This window comes from Nannobrachium achirus, assembly GCF_963921795.1.
Source record: "Nannobrachium achirus genome assembly, chromosome: 5".
Lineage (NCBI taxonomy): Eukaryota > Metazoa > Chordata > Actinopteri > Myctophiformes > Myctophidae > Nannobrachium > Nannobrachium achirus.
This window is the reverse complement of record NC_137814.1, coordinates 19275734-19300253: the sequence shown is the minus strand read 5'-3', so window position 1 is coordinate 19300253 and position 24520 is coordinate 19275734. Positions and strand designations below refer to the sequence as shown.

The 24520-nt window shown below is 43.9% G+C and overlaps 1 protein-coding gene across 1 annotated transcript; it reads left to right on the top strand.

The window, feature by feature from the left end:
• The first annotated feature begins 909 nt into the window (after positions 1–909).
• Positions 910–22754, top strand: LOC308285963 (ATP-dependent zinc metalloprotease YME1L1-like). Its single transcript, XM_080726912.1, has 18 exons — positions 910–1067; positions 2058–2201; positions 4092–4278; positions 6787–6876; positions 7182–7288; positions 8236–8386; positions 8743–8826; positions 9202–9375; positions 10054–10206; positions 10585–10717; positions 11927–11989; positions 12947–13059; positions 13556–13711; positions 14355–14506; positions 15601–15727; positions 21058–21131; positions 21256–21342; positions 22535–22754. Exons 1-18 carry the CDS (start codon positions 1035–1037, stop codon positions 22688–22690), a joined length of 2184 nt encoding a protein of 727 aa, XP_080583038.1. The 5' UTR covers positions 910–1034; the 3' UTR covers positions 22691–22754.
• Positions 22755–24520: the final 1766 nt, after the last annotated feature.

Sequence of the window (24520 nt, the reverse complement as noted above, 5' to 3'; positions counted from 1 at the left end):
GGTCAAGGATGTTCACCTCACAACACCATGAGGCAGCTCCATCATCAAGTAGATTTAACAGTAACACTAAACAAGGCTCTAACTCGTTCTCCTGCTATACCATCAACATGTGGAACGCCCTTCCACTAAAGGAGAGCAAATCCCTAGCCTCTTTCAAAATTGGTATGAAAAGTCACCTTCAGACAGCTGCTACCCGTGACTTGTAAATAGACTAAGCCCCCATGCTCCCCCCCCCTTTTCTTTTTTTTCTGCCTTTGTATTTGATATTATGCTTTTGAAACTGATATTATCCTAGATAAAGTACTATGTTCTATCCGTCTGTCTTTCAATGTTATATGAGACACTTAAAGTGTGGTTCCTGTGGAAATAAGCCTCGGCTTTCTAGGATCTCCTTTTAGTTGACCTTGTACCAGTGATTTGTACTGTCATGAAACTGTACTTTTTTCTATTGCAAACTTCTAATAAATTCTTCAATCAATCAATCAATTTCAATGTTATGAGATACTTAAAGTGTGGTTCCTGTGGAAATATAAGCCTCGGCTTTCTAGGATCTCCTTTTAGTTGACCTTGTACCAGTGATTTGTACTGTCATGAAACTGTACTTTTTTCTATTGCAAACTTCTAATAAATTCTTCAATAAATCAAAAAACAGGTAAAATTCTATTCCAAATTAACCATTCTAATCCGGTCTAGAGCCCGCCTGTTGTATCCGGTAATTTGCGCGACCATATACATGCAAGAACCGTTTCCGTATGCGCTCAAGATCCCGACCGGATCAGCAATCTGAAGAGTGAATTGATCACAATGAACCCTTTTGGAAAGCCGGACGTCGGTTTTATTTTGAAGTCCACAACAACCGAAAGTGAGCCGTGTTTTGCCAGTGGATCACTTGACAGTGGTGGTCAGTTTACTAGCTGTCAACAACACATTCAATATTAACTAGTGTAGGTAGTGGATGGTGAACCAACGCGTGTCTTGTTGTCACATTAATGCACATTAAAGCTGACAGCAGTCTAGTCACTGACAAATAAAACATGTTTTCCCTTTCAACGGCGGTCCAGCCACAGGTAAGAAACAAAGTGATATAGTTTTGTTTCGGCATGGCTAACGCTTAGCTTGTTTGTTTTCAAGCTGTTCTTCTGACCTTCTTCCCTGGTTGTTCTTGACTTGAGAAGAGACCGTGGGGTTTTGTAAATGAATTCAAAGTCATGTCAGAAGACCTTGTCACCAGTGTGGCTGCCGACTTTCCTGTTCATATTAAACACTGAGCGGCCTGCAGTGCTAACTCGTTAGCTTATAAGCGCCTATATACTGTTGCATTCTTGAACAGAACTTAAAACTGCGTCAGTTGGAGTTGGCAGCTTCATGACCGATCGTTGATCCATTCCATCGTCATCCTCTCTCTGCTCATCACATCATGTCTTCTTCATTCAGCCACCACTTTAAATAAAGTTGCTATATGGACCTGGCGAAGCTTGACATTTATTATATAACACTTGCCTCAGCTACCCACCCAGCACCACCCACTGACCTGAACTTGTCTTCTGATGCTAAAAGATAAAGATGAGGCTAAATTCTTTATGATCCTGTATTTGATGGAGTATGACTTTTACTTTCATGGAAATGTCAAAATCGATGAAAACATCGATATTCTAGTCTTGATCCAAGGCTAGATCAAGACTATCATAGATGCTTTTGTGATCGATTTTGATATTTGAATATATGCAAATATTTGCATATTGATATGCATGTATCAACATGGATAATGGATATGGATATCTATGATATGCTAATATAAAATTCGATCAAATACATCTATGATAGTCTTGATCCAAGGCTATCTTCATCTCAACATGAAGACATTGCATATACATTTATGGTTTAATTACCTATTAGATATTACTCTTTAGTCTTTACGTTGACCTTAAGACCTTGACTTTTGAAAGAATGTGATTATTCTACGTATCTAGATAGAATAGGCATGCAGTCTGTTGTACTGTATGTGCGATGCTTGGTTGCTGGTACTTAACTGAATTGCCTATGTTGTGTACACACAGGTGACTGTCCCTCTAAGCCACTTCATCAACATCCTGCATTCCCTCAAGAGCTCAGTGGGAACCAACAGTAGCAGCCCCGCCCCCTGCGCCAAACCATGCAAGCACAAGCAACATTCCCTGGAGTCAGAACTACAAAGCATAGAGGTACACACATCACATGCACATGTCACATGCACACTAGGCCTGGGGCGGTATCGACATTTTGTTACCGCGATTACCGTCTTCCCATTTACCGCCGGTACTGCGGTAATTACCGCACCCCCGTATCTATTAATTAAGGTTCGGCGATAAGCCAAAATATTGCAATCATCTTCCCAAAAGTCGCCTCCCCACAGCCTGACTGCCCGAGTTATACTTCTCCGTACAGCACAGCGGGTCTGGCTTTAAAAGGAGCAGATCTACAAGCTCAGAACGCGTCGCGGATGCGACGTGTTTTAGATCTGTGCCCTGTCGGGTTACCATAGTAACATAGGCTCCGTACTTTTCACACAGCTGCGTGTGAACAGGGGCGTCAATTGGGTATGGCAGGGATATGCAGCTGCCTTACCCTGGGTCCAGGGGGGGGAAGATAAAAGTTAGTTCTAAATGTAAATCCATAAATGTCTCTTCTCTTTGTCTATCTGTACTGGTTATTATGTTGGTAAATTACAGTAAAATAACTACAAATGCAAAATGTAACAAAATGGTCACTTTAACAAGGTATTATAATTATATTATAGGTATATATATAATTATATATTATATGTACTTCTTAAAATAAATATATCATGCCTGTTGCTAAGGTATGGCAACACCAGTCATGTTGCCATACCTTAGCTTTTTCTGAACTGACGCTACTGTGTGTGAACAAACCAGAAGAGAGAGACGGGTAGTCAGGATCGTGTAGGCTACAGTGATTCTGTAAACTCCATAACTCTATGGTAAACTCACGTCTCAAAACGCAGTGATTGAGTGCTGATACAGGTTTTAGTTACAAGACTTGACAGAAAAGGTTATAAAATCGCCGACGGGGCTCATCGCGCGTCGCGGTTGAAAAAGTAAAATAGTTTCATTTTCGGTTTTAGTCCACGCGGCCCGCGCTCCGCTCGTAATCCGTATGAATAAAAAAAGAAACAGCCACAACACAAGGTATGTATTAACATACTTGTGTCGTGGATTACAGAGAAAGTTTACTCTGTTCCGTACTCCCCTACGACGCTGCTGCTGCAGGGCAGCAGCCAGTGGCCACTCGGACAGTCACGAGTGACGTTCACTGTATGTGGCTTCCAAACTGTGGTATACGGCCCAGAGCAGACCGGCATGGAGCGCATGCGGTCCTCGCTTCTCCCCTGTTTTAAAACTCGCTTGTTTTCAATAAAAAAATATACTATTTTTGTCTTTTTTGACCGCGGTAAGGACCATGACACCGCGGTAGGCCTCGGTTTACCGCGATACGGCGGTACGGCGGTTACCGCCCCCAACCCTAATGCACACACATCACAAACTGGTGTATAGGATTTAACGTGCAATGGAACAGAATCAAATTGTTGCTTGTCAGCAAACTCTGTAATAACGATCAGTTTGAATGTTCATGTGTGTGTTTGTGCGTAGGCCTGTTACTTAAACATCTAATTGCAAATATTTGAGATAATCACAATTACTTTGCATGGTAATCGCTTCCATGTTGAACATCCCCCCCCCCATTTTCTTTTTCTTTTTAGTATTAAATAAGTAATTGGGGGCGCCCGCTGGCCTAGTGGTCAAGGCGCATACCACATACTAGGCTATGATGCCTGCTGGCGTCGCCGGTTCGATTCCTGATCCGGGCGACCTTTGCCACATGTCATTCCCCGTCTCTCTCCCTGTTTCCTGTCGGTCTGCTGTCCTGTCAAAGGCATAAAAAAAGCCCCCCCCCCCAAAAAAATAATCTTTAAATAAGTCATTGGTTTCTTTGTATATTTAATGTATTTGTCACATCTGACCTGCGCATTGTTTGATTACGAATCCTAAAAGGCAAACAGAAATTAAAACTTTTTGTTGGTGTATGTTGTGTAGCCCACATTGAACCTGCGGGAGCTGGGCATCTCCGAGATTGGAGTGCGTCAGCTGGATGAGATGGTGAAGAATATGTTTCCTCGCCTCAGCCAACAGGAGGCGTCACTCTTGTCCAACCCCAGCAGCAGCCACACGGCGTGGAGGACCTCCCACCTCTCCTCAAACTCCTTCTTCTACAACAAGCATGGTGAGACCGCACGGAAATGGATAGTTGGCCCAAGAGGGTGATGTACTGTTAGAGGAATACTAGAATGTTCGCTACAAAACACGCTCGCCCCGGGTTATATCAGACGACCTCGGAACACTCCCCTCCAGGTATTCCTAAACGTAACCTCAGTAAAACTATGCCTAAACCTAACCTTACGGTGCATTTTAACAGCGGGGGACAGTCTGCCGTATTTTACGGAAGTGCGTTATTTGTCGAGCTACTGGTCATAGCAGGCGATGAGGTGACGTCGCCCAAAAACATGGAAATAATTTATCTTTTGGACGACATCGCCCAGAGTCGCCGGCTGGGTTGCCCACTGTTAAAACGTAGTATTTCTAACTTAACCCATTTAGTGCTCCAGACATGAACGGGTTAAATGTCCAGCGTGCCGCCCGCAGGCTCCTATACGCTCCATTGTCTTATTTTGAAGGCCAGAAGTCCATTGCGTAAACACTTCCGGTTTGACGTCATGACGTCATTCACCGGAAGCGATCGTCATCAACATGCGGTTGTGTAATGGCGGATCGCTGCTTTTCAACATGTGTTTTATTAGCGAGAATCTAATGCCATCCTTGGCTTTAAAAGTGTTGTTTGGAGATAATGGACATTAAAGATGCGATTCCCCGTCGGCCTCCATGTTATGGGATTACTATTTTGTGCACGTGGATCCGTGATGATGATGAATCGGCGAGGCCGATCGTGCCAGGACCTTCCGCCCGGCTACAGGGTAGGAGAACCGGTGTTACTCCATATACAGTACTTTTCGCGAGTATACTCGGGATCGGCACTCTAAATACTCGAGTATTTTTCATGAGTATTCTCAGGATTGGCTACAAATGAGTTAATACAACTATGCCTACACCTAACCATATTCCTAAACTTAACCTCAGTAAAACGATGCTTAGAAAAAATGAGGGCGTTTGAAAAAATGAGGGCGTTTGTGTTTTGGGGCGAGTGTTCCAGTTATCCTGTAGAGGGGTCTTAATCACCATTTATTTGTCAATAATGGCATTATCGCTGTTCATTACCCCTTGCTCATCCATGTTTCAGACCATAGCTTTGCCATTGTCCTAGACAATTTGCCCTGCTGGCCCTCAAACTGTGGAATATACTCCCTGTTGCACTAAGAACAACAGACTTCCGCCGTGGCCTGAAGACTCATCTCTTCAGTCTCTACCTAGGTCCATAGCACTTCCTGTTGCTCATCTACCCCCCAATGACCATACATGAAAGCTACGTAGCATTCTTTTTTCCTAGGTTTTTTATATAAAGCTTTTTTTGTGCGGTGGTCACAACGCTCCTATACGTGGCCGTGTGTGTGGGTCTGTCTGTCTGTCTGCGTGTCTGTCTGTCTGTCTGTCTGTAGCCTGCAGTAACCTTTTCTGACCACACATGTTAAGGGAGGGGCGCTGTTGTTCAGGCCAGGCCAGACCAGGCACACACACACACACACACACACACACACGCACACACACACACACACACACACACACACACACACAGGGGGGAGGGGGGGGGGGGGGGGGGGGCGGGGGAAACCACCGCTCAGTTCACACGGGTGTGATTTTTTACTGACTAGGTGCTCCGTCAAACCACGTTATTTTGGTCTAGATCAGGGGTCTTCAACAAGGGGTCCGGGACCCCTAGGGGGTCCCCAGAGTTACTACAGGGGGTCCTCCAAATCCTTGTGTGATAGAAACTTTTTTTCTTTTTTATATTAACCACTTGAACCCTGGTGTCCATATTCTGAGAACTTTAGCCAAAAATTGCAGATCTGCAAGATCGCCTCGCGCTGCGAGGCGTTGTGAGCTTGTAGATCGGCTATTTTTGGCAAAGAGCTTTGGTGTAGAGGGAAAAAAGAGCAGACTAAGTACAGAGTGAAAGGTGAAGATTATTAAGTGTTGACGATTCAATATTAAATATCTGAAATCGCAAATCGACATGAATCCAAAATACACTGATGATCGTGCTGTCAAACGACAAAACTATATGGAATCTATGAAAAGTTTGTGGGGGTCCCTGCTTCATCTCTCTCTCAACTAAGGGGTCCTTGGCCTGAAAACGTTGAAGACCCCTGGTCTAGATTGATATTGTACTGATGTTGATGTATTACCCCCCGGCTCCACCGGGCGCGTCGAGCGTCGCGTCAACGTCAACGTTGGGAACGCTCCCGTTTTAATCAATGAAGGGTGCTCCACTGCCGACGTCAACGTCCGCGTTGGACGCTCAAATTCGCCCCGGTTCATTTTTTGACGCCGTCCGACGCCGGCACGACGCCGTCATTTTGGTGGAGCCCTAGCCTTACCTTGCTTATTGTATGTCGCTCTGGATCTAAATGCCTAAATTGTAAATCGTAATTGTGACTGTCTGTTTCTGTGTATGTCATTTATAATTCTTCATGCGAGGGTAGAATCTGTACTTTTTTGCAAATAACACGTCCTTCTACAGTGTATAAATTAGGCTTTAATCTGTTTTCTCTCATCTCAGGGTTCTCCAGTGGCCCGATGTCCCATGGTTTCTGTAGGAAGAGCCCCTCACCTCTTCAGTCCATCTCCACAGACCTCCAGTATTTACCAAGTAATGTTACACTTACAAATTTAGTGGTGTTATTAATAAATAAAGGTCTAAAATCATTATCTGTCTTTAGAAATGTATTGATATATAATGTAAATCCCTGGATACAGCACTACTGGAAGGATATCAAATGTTGAGCATAATTACACATTATTACACATTGAGTTTTCCTACTGTACCACAGCTACATCATTAAACTGCAATGATTTATAAGATTAATTCAAATTCAGACATGTGGTGATATGCTGTAAGAAATTGTTTTGTTTATTGGTTTAATGTTTTGTGTTTAACTCACTGTGCACCTCAAGTGTTGATTCAGACCAGAGGATTCAAAACTCTGAGGACTAAAAGAAGACTTCAGTCAGGCTTTGAACGCCCCGCGGAACCGGACAGCTTTACACCATTTTTCATGAAGGTAAACCTTTTGCAGATGATGTTGCCACTGCTATGTTGCAGCATGAAGGTCCATGTCGATAAATCTGGTAGAAAGTTATTAGCAAATAATTAACATGATTCATCCAATTATCTGTTCTTTTTTTTTAATTTTATTATTAAAGATTTGTTTTTGGGCTTTTTGCCTTTATTGGATAGGACAGTAGACTGACAGGAAATGGTGGAGAGAGAGGGAGTGACACGCGGCAAAGGTCGCCCGGATCGGGAATCGAACCGGCGACGCCGACAGGCATTGATGCCGAAATGGCAATGCTATGGTATGCGCCTGGTCCACTAGGCCACCAGGCGCCCCAATTATCTGTTCTTGACAATTTTTAAATGTTGGCCACTTAAAGTTATACTATGTAACTTTTTTTATAAAACATATCTTAAAATTGTCCTAACTATTAAATCGCTAAAGTTTTAGAACCCCCACTCTGTTAATTTCAGCTCCCAAAGCCTTTTCTTTATATGTGTTCTACTGAGCCCTGGTGGCCGTGACCGGGGCTGTTTTTCCCGGCAAAATTACGTCATATGCATCATTCTGTACACGTGTCTCCCTACCGGCCAATCAAAGCCCAGATCATACACTGCTGAGCTCTTCAGGAAGTACACTGCAGTGTTTACACTGGGCTAGGAGTCTAGCATGTAACTCCCCAACCGAGGCTCGTAGAGGGACACGAAAGACCTCTATGGATAGGTCTCGGCGAGGCAAGGCGGACGCGGTGGTCTGAATGCCCGGTCCGCGGCGAAAAACGGCCGAAAAAAGCAGACGCGACCGCGGTTTGCTCTACTGCTACTGACCACTAGTTGAGCAACTTACACAGTATAGCTTTAACATTCTTATTACTTTTACAAATGTCCCTGGGCTCATTAGTCAAAAAGGCTCGCACAGGCTGTATTTGTAAGCCATCAGGTCTTGTTCCTCAGGGGTTCCTGTCACGTGACAAGGGCATGGACGTGGAGCCTCTGGACAAGTTGCTGAAAAACAAGAACATACCAGAGGGGCACCAGGATGCGTTCAAAAGCGGCTTTGCTGAGGGCTTCTTGAAAGCCCAGTCCCTAACCCAACGCACCCAAGGTATGGTGATGGCCTTTGAGATGTAGACCTCTGCAAGACTATTGTGTTACGTCTGGTTATATGTCTGTTTATCACTGAATATACAGTCGGAGGCAATTTTATTATGTACAATGTATCATGTGGCTACAACAACTCACAACAGAAAGCATGTATACCGGGAGATTTGGGTGGTTGTGGGTGGGCAGATCTACAAGCTCCTTTGTGAGCTTGTAGATTTTGGCAAAGCTATTTGGTGGAGAGGGAAAAGGAGGGGCCTAGTATATACCCCTGGCAGACTCCGGTAAACAAAGTATATAGGGCTGAAGTAATTCATTTTCCCATAAAGTCTAATGTGTCCCTTCTATCCCACTGTGTAGATTCTCTGAGGAGGACACGCATCATCTTGCTGGTGTTGCTGTTGCTCGGAATCTATGGAATCTCCAAGACACCCTTTCTATCGGGTAAAGGCTCCTTTTCCTATTTGACACCGTTTATTGATTTCATGTCATAACCCCTACTCACACCACACATGCTTGTACAGTAGACCTGGGAAAACAGAGACTTCTTAGCTGTTGCCTGCTTAACCCTGTGAAATTAACATGGATTGTTGACAGAATATAAAGCCAAGCTACTTATAGCAAAGCCATCCCGAGTGTATTGCTGAAGGCTTAAAAACAATCCTGACTTTTGCTAATTAGTATATTAACTCCTGTACTTGGTTGTGGATTTGTCAGTAACCCACAGGTTATGAGTTGTAATGTATGTATGTGCATGTTGAGTTCATTAACTGTGCCATGCGGTGTGATTTCGAACTTTAATCTAACCATGCTGCACAGTGCGATTCCGAACCACACCAGGACTGGACTCGGCGGTGGACCCCGTCCAGATGAAGAATGTGACGTTTGAACACGTCAAAGGGGTGGAAGAGGCCAAGAATGAGCTGCAGGAGGTTGTGGAGTTCCTCAAGAACCCACAAAAGTTCACTGTCCTTGGAGGAAAGCTGCCTAAAGGTACAGCTCCTTGGTGCCCATATCTTAGTCTGTGCTGTTGGAATAAAATAAATAAATTAAAGTATTATTTAACTGTAATATTTACTTGAACATGGCCAGGTAATAGGAAAACTCTGACGTACTAAAATTCAGAATGCCAAAACATAGAATCCTCCTTACTAAAATCACCTAAGAATGTATACACAGATGTGTTCAAAAATGTTAATGGTTCAGCTTCTTGCTCAAGGACATATTGACACTAACTCAGGGGGAACCAGGGATCGAACCGGGAACCTTCCATTTCCCAAGCGGCACTACCTCGTGAGCCACTGCTGGCCCATGTTCTGGTCTACTTTAGTCAATAGCGAGTTTAAGCTAGATGGTTTTCAGGACGGCAATGCCAGGCGGACTACGGCTGCTATGAAGTAATCGCCGTAGCGATCAAAATGGTTAAGCAAAGCCTCGGCGGTGACGGGTTCCCACCCCTTTCACTGAACGCTTTGGTTCCCATGGCGACACGTAGACGCAGCAGACGGAGTAGGCGCTACATGGGAAGGGACCTTCTGCCGTAGTAGAGACGGCTGGGGCGACGGCAGGTTTATCTGCCGTCGCCCCAGCCTTAAGCGTTGCTTAAGGTCGCTAATGAGAGCTAGTACAGTACCTCTAAGATAATTTCTCCTCTCCATTCCCCCCTTCCAGGGGTGCTGCTGGTAGGCCCCCCAGGTACCGGTAAGACGCTGCTCGCCAGAGCCGTGGCAGGAGAAGCAGATGTGCCTTTCTACTACGCCTCCGGCTCTGAATTCGACGAGATGTTTGTCGGCGTGGGGGCCAGCCGCATCAGGAATCTCTTCAGTGAGTGTTCCCCATGGCATTTGTTTCTTTCCTTTCCTTGGTTACAAAAAAGTATCTTTTTTTGTCCTCCAATGTTCATTGGGACAAAAGGAGATTCATTAGTAACAGTAGTGTGAAATAGGGCTGGGAAATATGTCAGTTTTATATCAGTATCACTGTCACATTATGAGACTAGATGTGGATTATTTTATATTATTATATCATGATATGGTATAAGTGTCATTTTCTTTCCTGTTTTTATTTTCTTGCCAGTGACTTCTATTCTTTCATTTTCTATTATTTTCCTTTGCCCACTTAGGGATTATATAGGAATTATGGCGATCTCAACATTTGTTTGAACATCAACATTTGACTTTGCTTCATGGGCTGTCTTTTCAGGGGAGGCCAAAGCCAACGCTCCCTGTGTGATCTTCATTGACGAGCTGGACAGCGTGGGTGGGAAGAGGATTGAGTCTCCCATGCACCCTTACTCCAGGCAGACTATCAACCAGCTACTAGCAGAGATGGACGGGTATGTCTTCATGTTGGATCATATTGTACCTAGGGATGTGAAAAAAAATCGGAAATCGACGCGTCGATCGACTCACGCTCACCGCGACTCAAAAAGTACGAGTCGAAAAGTCGAAAAAATATATATATTTTTTTATTTTTCAAAAGTTTTTCCCCCAAAAAAGGTTTTAATCGTTCAAAAACGTTATAAGCGTTAATGTTTTCCATATGTGAGAGGACCGTGTGTGTGTGTGTGTGTGTGTGTGTGTGTGTGTGTGTGTGTCTGTGTCGGAGACGAGTGCATGCCTGCATGTGTTGTGCATTCGCATGCATGCGGCGCTAGTCAGGTCCGCGGACTACTGGTTGAGAAACACTGCTGGACCGGGCGCGTCATAGCAGTGCGCGCTGACTTGCCTGACTCTATGGACTGGATGCTTTTGTTTACCTCCTGCCTCTGCATGCACGCTTGACACGAAAGCTCGCTTGTTAATGGCAGCGTCGCCGTTGTGTGCGATGATCACAAACCACACTACTCTTTAACGTTAATGCGACACCGGGGATATATGAGAGCGAGCGGTCAGCGCTCCCGCACGTTCCATGGACTTATTGTCACTCCGCTTCTAGTCTCTAGAGAACAGACTCCATGCTAACAAGGAATAGCAATTATGTATTATCATTATTATTAGGGCTTTGATGCAAGTTCTGATGGGTGCAGCATACGTTGTGTTGTTTAAAGTAATGCGCCGTTGACAACGCAGCACAACAGCCCGTTGTGCTGCTCTCCTCTCAGCTGCTGCTTAGCGAAAAAAAAAGTGAAAAAAGTCGATCGACGCGTCGATTTTCGGCCGTGACGCGTCGATTCGCCAATAATGCGTCGATTAACATCCCTACAGGGTGGAGGACTCCTGCATTCACACTCATGAAAGGGAACAATTGCTTATTGGTGTAGCAATCAAGGAGCAATTTCACACAGCAAAACTACAACTCTGCTGTATGTATTGCTGTTGCTGTGTCCATAAATATGTTCTGTGACTGTCCCTCCTAAATAAACACAATTAAAGAGAAGTGATAAGCATTTAAACGCAGGGTCATATGAAAGGCATTGTTCACGGAATGGTGTATGAGCTGTTCTTGTTGCTTAACAGATTAACAGAGAATGAGTAGAGAAAATCCTGTACTGCAAATGCAATATTTCACTTCTATACACTAATGTTTTTCAAATGTCTCATAGGTTCAAGCCAAACGAAGGTGTCATCATCATCGGAGCCACAAACTTCCCAGAGGCTCTGGATAAGTATGTTGTCAGTTGTCACTACCAATTGCTACTCTTGCTACTGCTGCGGCAAATGTCAGAGTTTACAATGTCACCTGATAAATGTCAAGGTTGACGACCTGTGCCACGGCAGCTGACCAGTCATACCAAAGAATAGGCTGCACTATGGCTGCTTAAATAGAATCTCTCGGGACTATCTGCTAGCACTCAAATAGCAACACATTGCATGGTAAAAGATGAATTGTGTGTAGGGGGCACGGTGGCGCAGTGGTTAGCGCTTCGCCTCACAGCTAGAAGGTCCTGGGTTCGATTCCCGCCGGGGGACGCTGTGGGTGCTGGGGGTGTGTTTCTCCCTCCGCATCATCAGTGCCCACACCCTAGGTGGGGTCGGCGATAGGGCCTTTCTGTATGGAGTTTGCATGTTCTCCCTGTGTCTCCTAGGGTTGATACCCTCACAAAAACATGCCGTAATCCTGGTCTCAATAATGCCTCCCCCTGGCCAGCTGGGGCCCTTGATGGAGGGGAAAGGAACTGGTTTGAATAACGTGTTCCTTCCACGCGCTACGTCCATCCTGGGGAAATCCCCCCTGTCAGGTGAAAAGAAACAACTTGGACTACTCATGCATTGAAGGAAGCATGAGGTCAGTCCGTTGTCTCCCCAGGCACGGCAGAGGGAGAGCAGAGCCCAGGATTACATAGGCAATTGGCACTGGGTGAAAATGGGTTCACATTTTTGTGACATCACATTCCGTCCTTGTCCCTTGTATGCCCATATACAGTATGGAGATTCAATTCATAGTGTCAAATCATAACGAGTTATTTCAAGACAGTTTACATAGGCTATAGAGCAAACTTGGTCCTTCACGTCGCCGCCCGTGCGATAGTGCTGTGAGAACATTTAGCTTTACGTTCACTGTGAACACACCATAAGAACTGGGGTGTTACAATTGAACTGATGCAATATCCCCTTCTCTACAGTGCTCTGATTCGTCCAGGACGTTTTGACATGCAGGTGACTGTCCCCAAACCAGACGTGAAGGGACGTACTGAGATCCTCAACTGGTACCTTAAAAAGATCAAAGTAGACCCAGGTATGACGAAAACCTCAACGGAAGTTGCATTCTAGTCTTGTGTATAGTAAGTAATTATATCATGTTTTAATGCATATATTTAGCTTGCCAAATCTAGTATTCTTTTTTTTTTAGAACCTAAAATGAAAGAGCCTGGTTCAGGTGGGTTTCTACTTGACAAGAACTGTGCCGTTTTAATGAGATTGGCTTCAGGCTCATATTATGATCACACATGGTCCAGGACAACACAATTATTATGAATTATTATTTTTTGAGTGGATGAGTGTTGAACGTATTCACAATCAACATGTTTTCACATTCAACAGCTATATTTCCCTATAATCTTTGCACACATCAAATCGCACCAGATGTCACCAAGACATTCTATTAGCTTGACTACCTTTTTTCCCCTCTACAAATGATACCATTAGAATATCATAGCTGCATGTTCTCCCAGGCTTTGAATGACCTCAGCACGTTTTTTTCTTTTTACCTGGACTGCGATCCCTGGCTGCAGCCATCGAGGCCAATATTATCGCTCGGGGCACGGTGGGTTTCTCTGGCGCGGACCTTGAGAACCTGGTGAACCAGGCTGCCCTGAAGGCAGCAGTAGACGGCAAAGACATGGTCACCTTGAAGGAACTGGAGTTCGCCAAGGACAAGATACTCATGGGTGAGCATTAAGGAGGCATAGCTGGTAGGACAGGGACTCGCCTACAGTAACATACTTTGTAATGACTTCATTATGAGCGTCATTAGTTACAGTACCTCTCACTCAGTTAGTCATTATATCTGTCTCTCTCTTCCTCTGACTTTGGATCGAGAAAGAGTTCTCCGTTTCTGTTTTTCAGACTTTCATTTATCTCGCTCTCTTCTCCGTTAGTGTGACTGAAGTTTACATTTAATTCCTGTATACTGTACGTTGTATTGAAAATAGACAACACAATGTGTAGCATAATGACACATTTTGAGATGTTGCAGATTTCTAAAATGTAAATTAAATTATTGAAATGTTTTGTCAATTTCCTCAGAGTAGGGAAGCCAGGGTTACAGTATGTGGTTAATATCAGTATGAACATTTACTACATATGCTTCATTGTACGACAAATGGCATATCTATAAGATCACAGCGGTTGGCATTGTGAACATTGTAAAGCATTGTGAGCTTGTGCTATTTGTTTTGCTTGTCGTTAAATGCATAAAAGTCATGGAGGTCCTTAATTACGTACAGTATATGTAGTACAGTGTAGTGTTTTGTTTAATTACTTCCGCCCACGTTCTTACCATTGCCCTCTTTTCTTCACTGTTCATTTCAGGCCCTGAGAGGAGGAGCGCTGAGATAGACGAGAAGAACAAGCAAATAACGGCGTTTCATGAGTCGGGCCACGCCATCGTTGCCTACTATACCAAAGACGCCATGCCCATCAACAAGGCCACCATCATGCCCAGGGGAGCCAGTCTGGGACACGTAAGGCAGTTCTCAACCTTTTTATTTCCAATGACACCCAGTGTGGTATGCATGAGACCAAAGTCTAATGCACGCACGCACGCACGCACGCACGCACGCACGCACGCACGCACGCACGCACGCACGCACGCACGCACGCACGCACGCACGCACACACACACACACACACACACACACACACACACACACACACACACACACACACACACACACACTCTGAGCTTGTAGATCTGCAATTCCTGCACTCGTCACTGTGGTAAAGTGACAGACTTTCCCCCTTAATTTTTACTTTCCCTTATAACTTGGAGAGTTTGTTTCATTCTTTCTGCCTTAATAATCATTATTATTCATGTTGATGACAAGTAACGCTCAGAAAATTGGTTGGTTTAAAATGTATTTATTCAAAATCTCTGCTTTACTAAAGAACTTACTTACTTCTTGCTACTGGTCACTGATCCTCCAAAAGAGTTACACCTGTGTCCAAGGCTCCATTTATAGAGAGGAACAGGGTGATTGGGTTGTACCAATTGGCAGGGGAGTGTGCATTGGGGTTAAAGCTTTTATTGTCTAGGACTGAAGTTACTTAAATGCTAAGAATCCTTACCTGTATGGTGGTGATGGTTTATTATCATTGATTGAAATGTTTTCTCAGTATATCACTTGTTTAAAGTTGAAGTTATAGAGTTCCTTAATTGGTCAAGGATAGTTGGTTTAAGCCAACGAGGGGAGGAGCTCCCACACTATAAAACTCACTGGCCTTCATTTGAAGTTAGTCCTTATTTTCTCTGGCACTAGAGAGGTTGGGGTCACTATGCTCTGCAGAGAGCTCTGGCCCAACACAGTATGGAAGACTGTTGTACTTCTACTGACTGCCTGCTTTAGGCATTTCTTTATTGCTTTAGGCATTGTTTTTCATTTATTTATTTTTTGTCTAATTTCTATTTTTCAACAGCAGAAAATAAAAATCGTACTTTTTGGAACCTTGGTTTTGTCATGTTCTGAACACCTTGCCCTCATCAAACAAACTCATTTACAGTCACTAGCACACAAGATGTAACGGCATCTACGCCCCTCACCCCTCCCTCTCCTATCAGGTGTCCATGCTTCCAGAGAATGACCGTTGGAGCGAGACTCGTTCTCAGCTGCTGGCCCAGATGGACGTCAGCATGGGCGGCCGCGTCGCAGAGGAGATCATATTTGGAAACGAGTACATCACCACCGGTAAGACCATGGAACATTCTAGAGGAAAATGCATGAACATGGTTTAATGACTGAGTCATACCTTAGTTTACATCCAGTGCCAGGCGCCTTGATTTAATCTGGACCAAAGGTTTTTGGAGCTGTGTGCAGCTCCCTATACGTGGCTGTGTGGGTCTGTGTGTCTGAGTGTGTCTGTCTGTGTGTCTGTATGTAGCCTGACTTCGGCGCGTAACTAGTGCCGCACCATTTACGCCACTCGCGCAATATATACATCAAAATGTGCGGCTCGGCCGGGAATGGTGTTCTATTACCTTTCGTTCCGATCCGCCTTACCATGCCGACGTAATCGGCAAAAAACGACGCTTAATTGTCCCCATTGACTTATAATGGGACAATGCAAGAAATCACTTTCAAGTATTTTTCTCTCGTAAACCATAGGAGCTACAGTTTCAAACCTCGGAGAGGAGATTCATAATGATTTTAAGAATGAATCGAAAAATAATTACATCACTCGGCCTCATGGTGGCGCTATAACGGCCCACTTTACGTTTTGCCCCGTAACTCTTGAACCGTAGATCGGAAAATTAAAATTCTTTTTTCCCTGGATTCCTTGGGTCAAGACGCATCTCCACATATAGGCCACGCCCATTTGCGCCAGGATAGATTTTCCGCCATCTTGAATTTTCTCCAAAACACACTTTTTGCTCCTTTTCCTACATATTTTCTTCAAATGTCACAAAAATCGGTACACATGATCTACACACACACACACACACACACACACACACACACACACACACACACACACACACAGCTCCACTTCACACGGGTGTGATTTTTGGAGCTGTGTGAAACACAGGCTCCCTATACGTGGCTGTGTGGGTCTGTGTGTCTGTGTGTGTGTCTGTGTGTGTGTCTGTCTGTGTGTCTGTATGTAGCCTGAACTTCCTAAACTTCGGCACGCCACTAGTCCCACAGTTTTGCCACCACACACTCGCGCCATATGTCAAATCGACCGGCTTACTCGGGAATCGTGGGCTATTACTTTTCTAAGAGAAAGGTTCTATAGTTTAATTGATATTAATTTATTAGTGAATTAATTTTCCCCATTGACTTATAATGGGAATTGCAAAAACTCACATTCAATTATTTGTCTCTCGCAAACCATAGGGGCTAGAGTTTCAAGACTTGGAGAGGAGGTTCATAATGATTTCAAGGATTAAATAAAAAATAATTGTGTCATTTGGCCGCATGGTGGCGCCATAACACCCCACTTTACGTTTTGGCCTGTAACTCTTGAACCGTAGGTCGGAAAATTAAAAATATTTTTTCCCTGGATTCCTTGGGTCATGACGCATCTCCCCATATAGGCCACGCCCATTTGCGCCATGATAGATTTTCCGCCATCTTGAATTTTCTCCAAAACACACTTTTTGCTCCTTTTCCTACATATTTTCTTCAAATGTCACAAAAATCGGTACACATGATCCACACACACACACACACACACACACACACACACACACACACACACACACACACACACACACACACACACAGCTCCACTTCACACGGGTGTGATTTTTGGAGCTGTGTGAAGCACAGGCTCCCTATACGTGGCTGTGTGGGTCTGTGTGTCTGTCTGTCTGTCTGTGTGTCTGTGTGTGTGTCTGTGTGTATGTAGCCTGAACTTCCTAAACTTCGGCACGCTACTAGTCCCACAGTTTTGCCACCACACACTCGCGCCATATGTCAAATCGACCGGCTTACTCGGGAATCGTGGGCTAGTAACTTGCTAAGAGAAAGGTTCAATAGTTTAATTGATATTAATTTATTAGTGAATTAATTTCCCCCATTGACTTATAATGGGAATCGCAAAAACTCACATTCAATTATTTGTCTCTCGCAAACCATAGGGGCTAGAGTTTCAAGACTTGGAGAGGAGGTTCATAATGGTTTCAAGGATTAAATAAAAAATAATTGTGTCATTTGGCCGCATGGTGGCGCCATAACACCCCACTTTACGTTTTGGCCCGTAACTCTTGAACCGTAGGTCGGAAAATTAAAAATATTTTTTCCCTGGATTCCTTGGGTCATGACGCATCTCCCCATATAGGCCACGCCCATTTGCGCCATGATAGATTTTCCGCCATCTTGAATTTTCTCCAAAACACACTTTTTGCTCCTTTTCCTACATATTTTCTTCAAATGTCACAAAAATCGGTACACATGATCCACACACACACACACACACATGATCCACACACACACACACACACACACACACACACACACACACACACACACACACACACACACACAGCTCCACTTCACACGGGTGTGATTTTTTTATTATTATTAAAAGACAATAGGTTGGCAGACACTGAAGTGGTCTGGAGGGTTCTGCTATTTAAAAGTAAACAATCCAAGAATAGCTTTGCAGACAATAAACAACAAGCAAGATGTTTTTGGAGCTGTGTGCAGCTCCCTATATGTGGCTGTGTGGGTCTGTGTGTGTGTCTGTCACAAAATGTGCGGCTCGGCCGGGAATGGTGTTCTATTACCTTTCGTTCCGATCCGCCTTACCATGCCGACGTAATCGGCAAAAAACGACGCTTAATTGTCCCCATTGACTTATAATGGGACAATGCAAGAAATCACTTTCAAGTATTTTTCTCTCGTAAACCATAGGAGCTACAGTTTCAAACCTCGGAGAGGAGATTCATAATGATTTTAAGAATGAATTGAAAAATAATTACATCACTCGGCCTCATGGTGGCGCTATAACGGCCCACTTTACGTTTTGCCCCGTAACTCTTGAACCGTAGATCGGAAAATTAAAATTCTTTTTTCCCTGGATTCCTTGGGTCAAGACGCATCTCCCCATATAGGCCACGCCCATTTGCGCCATGATAGATTTTCCGCCATCTTGAATTTTCTCCAAAACACACTTTTTGCTCCTTTTCCTACATATTTTCTTCAAATGTCACAAAAATCGGTACACATGATCCACACACACACACACACACACACACACACACACACACACACACACACACACACACACACACAGCTCCACTTCACACGGGTGTGATTTTTGGAGCTGTGTGAAGCACAGGCTCCCTATACGTGGCTGTGTGGGTCTGTGTGTCTGTCTGTCTGTCTGTGTGTCTGTGTGTGTGTCTGTGTGTATGTAGCCTGAACTTCCTAAACTTCGGCACGCTACTAGTCCCACAGTTTTGCCACCACACACTCGCGCCATATGTCAAATCGACCGGCTTACTCGGGAATCGTGGGCTAGTAACTTGCTAAGAGAAAGGTTCAATAGTTTAATTGATATTAATTTATTAGTGAATTAATTTCCCCCATTGACTTATAATGGGAATCGCAAAAACTCACATTCAATTATTTGTCTCTCGCAAACCATAGGGGCTAGAGTTTCAAGACTTGGAGAGGAGGTTCATAATGGTTTCAAGGATTAAATAAAAAATAATTGTGTCATTTGGCCGCATGGTGGCGCCATAACACCCCACTTTACGTTTTGGCCCGTAACTCTTGAACCGTAGGTCGGAAAATTAAAAATATTTTTTCCCTGGATTCCTTGGGTCATGACGCATCTCCCCATATAGGCCACGCCCATTTGCGCCATGATAGATTTTCCGCCATCTTGAATTTTCTCCAAAACACACTTTTTGCTCCTTTTCCTACATATTTTCTTCAAATGTCACAAAAATCGGTACACATGATCCACACACACACACACACACACACACACACACACACACACACACACACACACACACACACACACACACACACAGCTCCACTTCACACGGGTGTGATTTTTTTATTATTATTAAAAGACAATAGGTTGGCAGACACTGAAGTGGTCTGGAGGGTTCTGCTATTTAAAAGTAAACAATCCAAGAATAGCTTTGCAGACAATAAACAACAAGCAAGATGTTTTTGGAGCTGTGTGCAGCTCCCTATATGTGGCTGTGTGGGTCTGTGTGTGTGTCTGTCACAAAATGTGCGGCTCGGCCGGGAATGGTGTTCTATTACCTTTCGTTCCGATCCGCCTTACCATGCCGACGTAATCGGCAAAAAACGACGCTTAATTGTCCCCATTGACTTATAATGGGACAATGCAAGAAATCACTTTCAAGTATTTTTCTCTCGTAAACCATAGGAGCTACAGTTTCAAACCTCGGAGAGGAGATTCATAATGATTTTAAGAATGAATCGAAAAATAATTACATCACTCGGCCTCATGGTGGCGCTATAACGGCCCACTTTACGTTTTGCCCCGTAACTCTTGAACCGTAGATCGGAAAATTAAAATTCTTTTTTCCCTGGATTCCTTGGGTCAAGACGCATCTCCCCATATAGGCCACGCCCATTTGCGCCAGGATAGATTTTCCGCCATCTTGAATTTTCTCCAAAACACACTTTTTGCTCCTTTTCCTACATATTTTCTTCAAATGTCACAAAAATCGGTACACATGATCTACACACACACACACACACACACACACACACACACACACACACACACACACAGCTCCACTTCACACGGGTGTGTTTTTGGAGCTGTGTGAAGCACAGGCTCCCTATACGTGGCTGTGTGGGTCTGTGTGTCTGTGTGTGTGTCTGTCTGTGTGTCTGTATGTAGCCTGAACTTCCTAAACTTCGGCACGCCACTAGTCCCACAGTTTTGCCACCACACACTCGCGCCATATGTCAAATCGACCGGCTTACTCGGGAATCGTGGGCTATTACTTTTCTAAGAGAAAGGTTCTATAGTTTAATTGATATTAATTTATTAGTGAATTAATTTTCCCCATTGACTTATAATGGGAATTGCAAAAACTCACATTCAATTATTTGTCTCTCGCAAACCATAGGGGCTAGAGTTTCAAGACTTGGAGAGGAGGTTCATAATGATTTCAAGGATTAAATAAAAAATAATTGTGTCATTTGGCCGCATGGTGGCGCCATAACACCCCACTTTACGTTTTGGCCTGTAACTCTTGAACCGTAGGTCGGAAAATTAAAAATATTTTTTCCCTGGATTCCTACCCCTGGATGCCACGCCCATTTGCGCCATGATAGATTTTCCGCCATCTTGAATTTTCTCCAAAACACACTTTTTGCTCCTTTTCCTACATATTTTCTTCAAATGTCACAAAAATCGGTACACATGATCCACACACACACACACACACACACACACACACACACACACACACACACACACACACACACACACACACACACACACACACACACACAGCTCCACTTCACACGGGTGTGATTTTTTTTATTATATGTAAATTCCTTCTGCTTCCCAGGAGCATCCAGCGACTTTGATAGCGCGACCAAGATCGCTAGGATGATGGTGACCAGATTTGGCATGTGCGAAAAGGTAGGTTTCATGCACAGTGAACTGAAATGTCTCGGATGCATTTATTACCTCATGTAGGACTTTCTCCACATTCACTTAGGTTTTCATGTACAGATAATTTACGTTTCATCTTGTCCTTTCCCAGTTGGGTGTGATGACTTACAGCGATGTGACCAAGCAGAGTCCAGAGACACAAGCTGCCGTGGAGCATGAAATCCGCCTGCTGCTGAAGGCAAGTTAAATTAATATTGTGCTGTACTTTTAAATGGACCTGTGAGGAGTCCCCTTTTGTCACCTTTTCTCTGTGTAACATGCATTTGTATTGTTTTCACTAGAGCAGGGTTCCCCAATTAGTTTTCCCCAAGGGAAATGTCTAGGGTACCAAGCCGAGGGCCACAACATTGCAGGGGGCGACGGTGGTGTTCCCACTACTCCAGCGACAGTTTTCGTTGTTGTCAGGTGAAAATCTTGTATGTCCAAAACCATTCGTTTTGAATTTATCATATTAAAAATGATTTTAAACTAGTGAAAACAGCTGATCTACAAGCACACAATGCCTCGCGGTGCGAGGCTTTGTGTGCTTGTAGATCTGCTGTTTTCACTACTTTTGTGCGTCGGCCTTGTATGATTTGCAAAAGAACGTACAAATTTGGAGATACAAGGTTTCCACCCGACAACGACGATATACTAGTATTGTTGCTGCTCTTATACCACCATTATTACTGGGGTTGGTGTGGGCCAGACAGTAGCACCCTGCGGGCCGCAAATGGCCCGCGGGCCGCCTATTGGGGAACCCTGCACTAGAGCAACAGACATGAATATTCCCTTCCTCTCTGAGCCAGTCTATTCCACTACTCTATGATAAAGGGCATGAAAACACACTGTGTATGCTTCTTCTGTGGAGCTTCATGCCCTTTTAGAGTCTATACATAGATAGGGATGGGACGATATGAACATTTCATATCACGATTATTGTGACAAAAGAAATCGCGATTTACGATATTCAATAATCAAACTCCATTATCCTGGGGCGGAACATTTCCCAAAAAATAGCAAATCTACAAGCTCACAAGTACAACGCGTCACAATGCGATGCGTTGTGAGCTTGTAGATCAGCTATTTTTTGGCAAAGACATTTGATAGAGTGGAAAAAAGATCAAGTAAGTATATTTACCTTTTACCAATTATAGTGGGTGTAAGGTTATGCAGCTCGGCAAATAAAAGGTGAATGACGGAGGACGATATCACTATAAATGAAATCTCCACAATACGATTATCGTGAGTGTTTTTTATCACGATAGTCCCATCCCTATTCATAGATCAGCTCTGTGAGAATAGCGATTCATCTTGAGTGAAAGAAATAACAAAAACAGCCACAACTGTGCACTTTTCGCCAACCGTTGTTCAACTCTCCCGGCCCCCAGGACTCGTATGAGCGGGCCAAGACGCTCCTCAAGAAACACTCCAAGGAACACCGGAACCTGGCAGACGCACTGCTCAGGTACGAGACGCTGGACTACAAGGAGATAACACTTGTCTTGGAGGGCAAGAACCTAGAAGACAAACCAGAGACCACATAACACTTCAAAGGGGGAAGGGGTCCGATCGCAGAACTCAGGGGATATGGAGGGCTAGACAGACCAATAATGTGTATATACAAATGGGAGGGAGGGAGTGCTTGGGGCTAGAGCAGGGTCCTCCAAATGTGATAGGAAAAAAAATCTCTTTTATATGAACTCTAGTGTCCTTACTCTGAGAACTTAAGCCAAAAATAGCAGATCTACAAGCTCACAACGCCTCGCAGCGCGAGGCGTTGTGAGCTTGTAGATCTGCTATTTTTGGCAAAAAGGTTTGGTGTAGAGGGGACAAAGAGCAGACAAATTACAGAGTGAAAGGTCATGTTTATTAAGTACTGTCGGTTCAAGTGTTTAAATATCTGAAAACACAAATTGACATGAATCCAAAATACACAGATAATTGTGCTGTCAAACGATATGGAAAACTATATGGAATCTATGAAAAGGTTGTGGGGGTCCCTGCTTCATCTCTCTCTCAACTAAGGGGGTCCTTGGCCTGAAAACGTTGAAGACCCCTGGGCTAGAGAGTGCCGCTGGTCTCTACCGGCATCTTTAAAGTATCACTGAGAGCTGGTCTGGAAATGTATAATGAACAATTATACATAGACTGACCAGTTGCTTAAGAGCAGCTGTCAGCTTTTCATAGATACTTTATATAAGCTGGCCCTTGTTCACCTGTATCTGGGTTTGGTTTATGGTTTAACAAGAAATTACTCTACATCTCTACCTAAACAATTGTACCAGTGGTAATAATCGCACTTGCTTTCACAGCAGAATGTTGAAATCTGTACTAGAAACTATAGCTCTAGATAGCTCTATATTCCGATGGTAATCATTGCTATAGAACGTGTTCATTCTGTAACAGGACTTTCCCTGACTCCAGCTCTTAAGTAAACAGAACATTTATTTTCAGGCCAGGATAACAAATTTGTCGATTCAGGAGAGAGAACTCCTACAGGATAAATAAGTGTGAAATTGGAAGTGACGTCACAAGAAACCGAGCAGACACAATTGAAGCTGAACGATCAGAATCAGAAAATAGAGCTTTAACTTTTTCACAATTTATCATTTTAACCAAAAAATATCATTTGATACAGAATGTCACATTAGAAACGGTGATGCTGATGTTGGCCATGTAGTCAATCTTTCCCCCTCCCACCTTAATCCTTGTTCTCCTTACAACCTTAATTCATACTGAATTACATTTGACAATTCGAATGCACTCTGTGTTAAAACAGTGTTTTGAAGGAGGTGGATGTATAATAGGAAATAGTTTTGCTCAGGTTGTCTTAAGGGCCGTTGGGTGGGTGGGTATAATGGCAAATATAAATATGCACCTGGAAATCTGTCGTGATTTCTAAATAGGATTCTGTTTTATTTATGTAATATGTATGTACTGTATGTGCAAATGGATGGAAAATGGGTCAAATTCCGTTCAGCCGAGGTCATAATACAGCCCTTTTGGTGGATCATGGGGCAGTGCACGGTCATTTGAGCTGCTGCGTAATCGTGGCTAATAGGATTTTGACTGACCCTCAGCTGTGGAACATTTCCTCCTCTTCTCCCAGTGTTTTCTGTGCACGTCTGTTACTTGACCAGTTTATTGCAAGATCGGTCGCAACGGAGCGGCTACAGTATGTTCCATGCATTAATGTGCTTAGACACGGATGCCTGTTCGTGTTCCTACACATGAACCATCCCTTCTGCATATTCCCATGTCTGTCTGAGCCATGTAGCTGTTTCTAAAGGTGGCCTTTTCAGGGGAATGTAGGGGTGAATTTCTCCATTTTGATTTGGGAAATCGACAATGTCTCTCTGCACTTTTACTAAGTG

What these genes read in the sequence shown, in the direction of transcription:
- LOC308285963 (XM_080726912.1), top strand. Translation starts at nt 1,035, where the DNA reads ATGTTTTCCCTTTCAACGGCGGTCCAGCCACAG. An exon ending in CAACGGCGGTCCAGCCACAG is followed by an intron (nt 1,068 to 2,057) that starts GTAAGAAACAAA and finishes GTGTACACACAG; the next exon opens with GTGACTGTCCCTCTAAGCCA. An exon ending in AGACCTCCAGTATTTACCAA is followed by an intron (nt 6,877 to 7,181) that starts GTAATGTTACAC and finishes GTGCACCTCAAG; the next exon opens with TGTTGATTCAGACCAGAGGA.